General features: G+C 37.4%; 1 protein-coding gene across 1 annotated transcript; it reads right to left on the reverse strand.

Annotated features, from left to right (window-relative positions):
- Positions 1-618: 618 nt before the first annotated feature.
- Positions 619-3,080, reverse strand: LOC129893031 (probable pectinesterase/pectinesterase inhibitor 13). Its single transcript, XM_055968521.1, has 3 exons — positions 1,966-3,080; positions 1,713-1,867; positions 619-1,316 (listed from the first exon to the last, which is right to left on the reverse strand). The coding sequence occupies exons 1-3, from the start codon at positions 3,078-3,080 to the stop codon at positions 619-621; spliced, it is 1,968 nt and encodes a 655-aa protein (XP_055824496.1).
- Positions 3,081-8,998: the final 5,918 nt, after the last annotated feature.

The following is an 8,998-nucleotide window of genomic DNA, read 5'->3' on the forward strand; positions in this document are numbered from 1 at the left end:
AAAGTATAAAAAGAAGAAATAAAAAAAATAGCAATTGAGCCCGTGCATCGCATGAAACATAGCATCTAGTAATGAAAGAAATGCTGCATCTTTTTCTCGAAGAAAAATCTTTTCTCAACTCATGATATATAGGAGGGTAAAATACACTCTCCATGTTACATGAAAGTTAAATGACATAATAAGTGTCCCACAAAATTTAGGTATGTAGTTAAAAATTCAGGACAAGATACAAGATCCGTTTATATAATTCCTTCAAATGTACTATTAAGTCACCCCCCCCCCCCCTTTTTTTTTTTTTTCATTGCCTCTATGCCTTCATTTATAGTCCTTGTATGTACAACCCCCCGCTATAAATCTTTCACGCGCAAGTGAGAATTAGAGAATGAATAGTATTCATTACAATTATTCAGTATATATAGCTTCTTTGTAATAATGTACGTACTAACGTACGTTTTAGAAATTTTTTTCCCATTAAGCGCAGATAGTTTAGAACTACTTGTACAAGATGATAATTTAAGAACAAACTAAATTAAAGATAACTAAGATGAAGATGATCATAATTTGACATGGAATTAAGAGGAAGAAAGATTAATTTGACATGATGATTGATGATGATGATCAGTTGGAAAGGCCATAACGAACTTGAACATCGAGTTCCTTCAACCAAGTTTGGCCTTGTAAGAAGGATTCAACAGTGTAATTCAACGCGATTTCCTTACTTATTGAGCCTTGATATCCAGCCCACTTAACTCTAGAGCCGGTTTCAGATCCAGCTCCTCTGTTGCTGTATTCCCCGAAATATAGAGTGCTCAATGCATAGTCCCCGCTAGTAGCCTCCCATCCTTCCGGATCAATAACATCAGTTATGTCTGTTTCCATTACAATTGTCCTCGAGTATTCCTTCATTGGTCGACCCAAGTAACTCTTGAACTTTGATTTTTCAGGCTCAAGTGTATCGTCTGCGAAAATGCTACAACTTTGCAAGACGGTCCCTGTGGTTTGGCGCTTGTGCAACCTTCCTTGTGCGGTAATGACATTCTTTTGGTCATCCATTGGTTTCCTTAGGTAAAATTGGCAGTTTTGGAACACAGCTGCCGCGTTGCCTGAGATGATGTCAACTGTGCCTGTGATGTAACATCCGCGGTAGAACTGTCGATAGGCTTGAGCATAGATCACACTTTGGTGACCCTCCATGCGACAATTCATAAATACTACATGATCAGCTTGGACTCGGAGAGCCACTGCTTGTAATTTTTCAGGACCCGCGGTGTTTCGGAATCCTATCTTATATGCAAAAAATCCATTTCCTGAAATAGCTGCACAAAACATAGGGGAAAAAAAGAATAATAAAATCGACTTTACAATATGATGCAACAAATGTAATGATAAAACAATATAAAACATTAGTTCTTTTCTTATACCGTTAATTAAACGTTGTATCTTATATGCTGAGATTAATTATATAAAGCTATCAACCAAATGACCCCTAATGTTAATGTTCACTAGAAATTAGAAGGACAAGAATGAAAGGATAATCCACTTCTACAAAGCTCCAAAGAGATTATTTCATCGGTCATGGTTGAATATCTTAAAATATAGGGTTCGGTTAAAAGTTATTGGGTTCCCATGAAACCTACTCAATACCCTAGATCCGCCCCTGTTTATATTGTCAGATACGTTTTAACTCAATGAGTCGTTTTCAATTAACTTACCAACGGTTGCAGTTTGGTATGTTGTGAGGTCGTCCACAATGTTTTTGCTCCCGGTGATGATACTCTTTTGGGATCCATCTCCAATAAATGTAAGATTGACTTGTGTCACAACTACATTCTCTTCATAAACTCCTTCTTTAATATAAATAAAGAACCTGCATTGTCATCATAATATAAGAAAATAAAAAAGACTCATCTATTAATTGGATTAGATAAAGTTTGTAAATAAAAAAAATGGAGTAAAAAATTGTACCTTCCTTCAAAGCTTTGAGGAACTGCCTTTAGAGCTTCATTTATGGTACTAAAATTACCACTACCATCTTTTGCAACAGTCATGTTTATAAATCCCATCATATCTTTGCCTTCTTCATCCAACATTCTCCGATCACCTTGATTAATCCATGTGGGAACACCTAATCGTGTTGTTAGAAGACGTCTCTTAGCACTATTATTTGGTTGAGGGGATGATGATGACAACCCGGAGGCAACAGCGAGAGAATTGATGGTGTGTTCCTCTGTTTTCTTCAAGGCGGTTTGCACCGTGGACTGGTCTGCTTCAGGGTATCCATCCACACACATGCCTTGGTATGTCAAGGCTGCACTTAACTTGTTATTGAGTTCAACTGTTGTTGTGGCGACATCATTAATGCCTCCATCAAGCATGTAAATGGATGCGTTCAAGTCTCTTTTGGCATCAGCAAGGAGGGCCATGCAATCGTCATGGGCAACTGCCTTCTCTGGGATATCCTTGTTGATTTTGTCCAGTTCTACAATGCCGGTAGCAATCTCATCGATAGCTGCAGATACAGTTGCCTTGAAAAGATCAGTGGGTTGAGCACCAGAGGCATTTTCTTGTAAAACTTTTGATAGAATATCCCCACAACTTTGACTAAAATCTGTGGCCGCACATATTGCTCCCATAGCTCCTTCACCTTGTGGTGAAGGGGCTGGGGCTGCTGCATTATCACCCTCTTGGGGTGATGGTGCAGGAGGTGCTGCATCCCCAGACGGTGCTGTTGCAACACCATCCTCATTTGGTGGAGGAGCTGCAGCAACATCTTCATCCGAAGGTGGTGCTGTATCTGCCTCAGAAGGAGAAGATGGAGGTGGTGATGCATTAGCCTTAGGAGGTGGCGTTTCAGGTGTGGCTGGTTCTTTTGGAGGAGGTGTTGATGCGTTTTTGTTAGATTTGCTGGCGGAGGCATCAGCACTCTTGTTCTTAAACACAACAATATAGACAACAGCACCAGCAACAGCAATGAGAATGAGGAGTAGCAATACAACAGCAATTATGATCCTCTTCTTCATCTTTTGTTGCCTTTCGAGCTTTCTCCGCTCAGAAATTTGATCAAAATCTTGAAACGCCATTTTGGATTGAGTCCGGAATAGAGACAGAGATTAAAAAGATCTCTGCCCTGGATCCCAAGCCAAGGCAGAGATGTTACACCGAGAGCTTTTCTTTGGTGTTTTATTTGTTATTATTTTTGTTTTCCCTCTGTTTATTCCTCTTATTCACTTGAACTTGACAAATTGGTCAGAGTTACTTGAGTGTGTAAATTTGACAACCATGATTTGAGTAAGGAAATGGAAAAAAGAAGTCTGGAGTAGAGAAATTTTAGGAATTGTTATTTGGAGTCCAGACAGTTAAAACTTCCTAAACAATGGGTGATCCATGTTTTTTCTTTCCATTCAAAACTCCATAAAAAGTTCCATTCCATCCAATTCCCGTTTTTCCTTTGACACCTATCATTTTATCTAATTAACACATTACGTACATATATATTTACTCTTTATTTTTTGGCTTGCGGAAATAATATATTTAATCAGTTAATTAGAGGAGAATATTTTTATATATGTACATGTTTTAATGGAGAGAGTCATGAATAAAGAAGTAAATTTAACATGCTATTTTAAATACAGAATTAAATACTATTGCCTCTCTTTTAGTGTTTTTATTTATCTTGAAGCTAATATTGAATTGCTTGTAAACAACTTTGAAGTTATTTTCAGGAATTGTTGGATTACTTGAATCAAAATGTTACTCAAACGTCAACGATTAATTAAGCCAATTTCCTTATAGCCACATAATCTTGTTACGAGGAGTAAAACCATAAGAAAAACATACTTTTACTGATTGTAACGCTTGTCTAATAACGCCACATTGCTCTTTGACAAAGAAAACCTTGATAACAACATTTTTCTAGGGGTGTCAATGTTCATTGACAATCGATTGAACTAATCGAATTGAACGTTATAGAATCAATCATATCTTTTATAATAAAATTAAATTATATGTTTCGATTTCCAAATCTAGAACCCTATAAGTAGATATGTTTTTAATATTACACTAAAACAACAAAAACAAAAGAAATTTTGAACTGAATAAGTTTGTATTTATAAAATACGTTTTAAAAAGTTTTCAAAATAACAAAGCATTACAATTTTTTTATCTTGCGCCTTGGGATGGAAGCACTTACAAGTAACGTACACTTACATGACTTCTCGAATGACAAGAATGGTGACACTTGGACTTTGGTCGCTCGCAAAAGACAAAAGTATCAAGAGACATCTAAACTGTGACTTTTAAATGTCTACATAAGATCTAGTGGAAATCAACTTCATATATGCAAAAGCATAAAATCCAAATCCAACACCAAATTGAAGTGCAACAAGGCTTCACCACAAAGGGTTAGAAGAAAAATTGCATTGATAGAATTCTTCCCCCAAATGCTCCTTGATGCACGACTCTAAACTGCAAGTTTAATCGCTCCTCGATGCACGAGCCTAAACTGCAAGTTGAAATGCTCCTTAATGCACGAGCCTAAACTAAATGTTACTCTTGGACTACATGAGTTTAAATTGGATACGACCCAAAGAAAAATAATAATGAAGAAAATTATGGGTTTATCCATTCATCACACTCTTTGAAATATAGAGGCATACATAGTTGAAAGAAGATGAAAATTTGTGATGAAGTAAAAAGAAAAGAAGAACTTTATTGCTCAAATATTGCAAGAGTTTGATACATCAATGGATACAAAAAAGGGTGACACGGAGATGACTATACCTCATCATTTACAAAACCTAAGTCATGAAAATAATCAGAAGCCAAGTCTTGTTGACGATTTATCTTGAGTGCCCCATTTAATTTTGAAAATGTTGGTTTAAGATTCTATGAGAGAAGCCGTCTTCCTTGAAATAAAAGAGAGGCTCCAATCACCTTAATAATTATCTATGATGAGCTTTGAGAAAATATAAAAATCAAGTATGTGTGGTTCTTGGAAAAGGAGTAGATTCATGATGGACATGATCGACTACAACAAATCTTTCCTTCACATGAAGGTGTTGCTTGCTGCCCGTGGCTCAGAACTTCAGAACATCCACATCTTGTGCATCATCTTAGTCTGATATCGAGACCCTTTGAGCTACCTTGCAAGCTTGAAAAAGAAATCAAGAAGAAGAAAATAAGATTCATGAAGCATGCTGACCAAAGACACGACGTGCCAGATCATAGTGTCAACTTCAATTATTTGTTTAGGCTGATTTAATCTTCCATGTTTGTAAGAGATGTACTCCTTGAGGTTTGGTTGTCTATATGATTAAAAAGCTCACGATTTGGACGCTCTAGGCTCAAGATACGCAAGATTGCGCAAAGTTGCACAGACGTCTTAACTTTAATTAATTATATGCACAAATACAGAAAGTAATTAGACATAATTTTTGTATATGTTGTAGTTCTTGGTGTCCTCTTTCCAATGAAGTAAGAATATCATGATTCCAATGTCCTATTCCAAGTTTTGAATTTTCTACCACAGACGTGCAAAGCTGAAGAGCCGAGCAAGACAGAATTGTGAGTTGACTTCGAAGCAATATCTGTACCAATATGTAAATCCTTTGGCCTTGATTTTTAAACGTGTTGTAGTTATTTTAAACATATTTCCAATGGAACAAGAAGATCATTATTTCGGCTTTCCTACTCCGAGTTATGAATTTTCTATTACATACATGTGAAGCTAAGGAGCAGAGCAAGACAGAATTATGAGCTGACTTCGAAGCAATATCTTACCAATCCATAAAGCCTCTGGCCGTGATTTCTTTTCATATTGTATTTCTTTAAGTCTTTTTCCAACGGAACAAGAAGATCATGATTTTGGCATTCCCATTCCGAGTTATAAATTTTCTACCAGAGATGCGCGAAGCTGAAGAGCCGAGCAAGACAGAATTATGAGCTGACTTCGATGCAATATCTGTACCAATTCATTAAACCTTTGGCCGTTATTTTTACACGTATAGTAGTTCTTCGAGTTTTATTTTCAACGGAACAAGGATCTCCTGATTCCAACGTTTCTACTAAGAGTTATTAATTTTATACTACAGACGCATGAAGCTGAAGAGCCGAGCAAGACAGAATCATGAGCTGACTTCGAAGCAATATATGTACTAATCCATAAAGCCTTTGACCGTGAGTTTTACATATATCGTAGTTCTTCAAGTTGACTTTCCAATAGAACAAGAAGCTCATGATTTCAAAATTCCTACTCCGAGTTATGAATTTTCTACCACATCCCCGCAAAGCTACAAAATAGACATCACATTTGGATGTCGACTTCAAAAATTAATTCTAATCAATCAGGGTGGAGTTTTGATCTGTAATTTTGATATATGGAAGGAAAGAAAAGCTGCAAAACAGACATATCAGATTTGGAAATTGACTTGAAAAATTAATTCTAATCAATCTGGAGGGAATTTTGATCTGAAATTTTGATATATGGCAGGAAATTGAGTTTCATTTCTGTAGGATCAAGCAGCTCAAAATTCTATTCCTCCTACATCAGGGAATACATATTTTCGGGAGAGGTGCCAAGTGTTTACTCAGCAAAGTCTGAAAGGGCTACTCCTAGTGTCAATCTCACCAAGCCAGATGGAATGCGGTCACTCTTAGCCTTGCCAAGCAGTAAGAAAGTGACACATGAAATCGTTCAACGTGATATCTGGTGGATCTTTTTGGTCAGATCCTTCGTTCTAAGGCCACCAGTTCGTCCGGCTAGCAAGGCTAATGACATGGCGAAGAGGAGGAGAACCTGCAGAGAACTATAGAACTATATAAAGGCAAAGTTGATGATTAAAAAATTAGGTACAATGCACCTCTTTTTTTAAGGTTAACAGTCCGAACTTGAGTTGAATTTGCAAGATAGTCAAAACGCGTTTTGAACGCATAGTCAAAAAAGAAACAAAATGCATTTTGAACGCGTAGTCAAAAAAAGGAACAAAACGCGTTTTGAACGCGTAGTCAAAAAGGGAGGTTCAATACGCGGATTTTACGCGTTTCTAGTTTTCTATAAATAGAAGACCTCTTGCCCTCATTTATCCCATCCCAAAAAGAGAGAGTAAGAATACAAAGAGAGTTATACACCAAGATAAATATTTTAGTCTTGAGTGTCCTCTTTAGTAGTTGTTCCTTTTACAAGAGAGAAGTGTTTATTGTTGTTTTCTCCTTGTATTTGAGAGCTGTGTACTCCATATTAAAATAGTGAGATCCTTCTACCCCGTGATTTTCCCCCTCTATCTTTTAGAGGGGTTTCCACGTAAAATTCTCGTGTCCAATTTATTTTTATTATTTTCATCATATCAAACTTTAGTTATGGTGCTTCATCCCCCCAACAGTGGTATCAGAGCCCTCGGTTATTCTGTCTATTTTATGCGAAGGTACTATCAGTGAATAGTAACTTTTCGTGAATAGTAAAATTCGGTAAATAGTACTATTCACGTAAATAGTAAATTTCGGTGACGGTGCAGTTTGTCACGGTTGTTCGCAAAATTATTCAGAAACGATCTAGAAGGGTGTGAAGCAAATAACAATGTCGAGTACAACAAAGTTTGACGTTGAGAAATTCAATGGGACTAATTTCTCATTATGGAAAATGAAAATAAAAGCAATACTGAAAAAAGATAATTGTTTAGCTGCAATTGAAGGCAGACCCACAGACTTTGTTGATGACAGCAAGTGGAACGACATAGACAGCAATGCAGTTGCTGATCTATACTTGGCACTAGCTGATCAAGTGTTGTCTAGTGTGGCGGAAAAGCGGACGGCGAAAGAAATATGGGATACTCTTACGGGGTTGTATGAGGCCAAGTCTTTGCATAATAAAATCTTTTTAAAAAGAAGATTGTATACTCTTCGAATGGCAGAGTCCATGTCAGTTACTGAACACATCAATACTTTGAATACTCTGTTTTCGCAACTTACAACAATGGGTTGCAAAATAGAGGGGACTGAATGTGCGGAGCTTCTACTTTAAAGTCTGCCTGACTCGTATGATCAACTCATCATCAACCTGACGAACAATACAGACAGTCTAGTTTTTGATGAAATTGCAGCCGCTGTCTTGGAAGAAGAAAATCGGCGCAAAAATAAGGAAGACAGACAAGCAAGTTCGCAGCAAGCTGAAGCTTTGATGATGGTGAGAGGAAGACCAACGGAACGTGGCCCCAGTGGGAGTCACAATCATGGCAGATCTCAATCAAGAAGTAAGAAGAATATCAAGTGCTACAACTGTGGCAAGAAAGGGCATTTCAAGAAAGATTGTCGGTTCAAGAAGAAGAGTGAAAACCCTGAGCCATCAAATGCTCAAGGGAATGTTGCATGTACCTCGGATGATGGCGATATTTTATGTAGTGAGGCAATATCAAATAATGAAGGCAGAAAATATTTCGCTGATGTCTGGATCATGGACACAGGAGCAACATGGCACATGACTTCCAGGAGAGAATGGTTCCATCAATATAATCCTATCTCAGGAGGGTCTGTGTTCATGGGAAACGATCATGCTTTGGATGTTATTGGTATTGGGTCCATCAAAATAAAGATGTATGATGGCACGGTACGCACCATCCAGGAGGTACGACATGTAAAAGACTTGAAGAAGAATCTATTGTCTTTAGGACAACTAGATGATAATGGATGTTCGTATAAGACTCATGGTGGAGTCATGAGAATATCCAAAGGAGCGCTTGTAGTGATGAAAACAGAAAAACTTGTGGCAAATCTATATGTGCTTAAAGGTGAAACACACCAAGAAGGAGAAGCATCAACCGCGTCAGCAAGTTCATTTGAAGAATCAACGATGATGTGGCATCGTAAACTTGGCCATATGTCAGAACGAGGTTTGAAGATTCTTGCTGAGCAAAAATTTCTTCCAGGGCTCAAAAAGGTATCACTACCCTTTTGTGAGCATTGTGTTACCAGTAAGCAAAATAGACTGAAGTTTAGCAGTTCCTCTGCT

The sequence above is a fragment of the Solanum dulcamara genome, chromosome 6 (genome assembly GCF_947179165.1).
Source record: "Solanum dulcamara chromosome 6, daSolDulc1.2, whole genome shotgun sequence".
Taxonomy (NCBI): domain Eukaryota; kingdom Viridiplantae; phylum Streptophyta; class Magnoliopsida; order Solanales; family Solanaceae; genus Solanum; species Solanum dulcamara.

What these genes read in the sequence shown, in the direction of transcription:
- LOC129893031 (XM_055968521.1), bottom strand. Translation starts at nt 3,080, where the DNA reads ATGGCGTTTCAAGATTTTGATCAAATTTCTGAGCGGAGAAAGCTCGAA. An exon ending in CCTCAAAGCTTTGAAGGAAG is followed by an intron (nt 1,868 to 1,965) that starts GTACAATTTTTT and finishes ATGACAATGCAG; the next exon opens with GTTCTTTATTTATATTAAAG. An exon ending in ATACCAAACTGCAACCGTTG is followed by an intron (nt 1,317 to 1,712) that starts GTAAGTTAATTG and finishes TGTTTTGTGCAG; the next exon opens with CTATTTCAGGAAATGGATTT.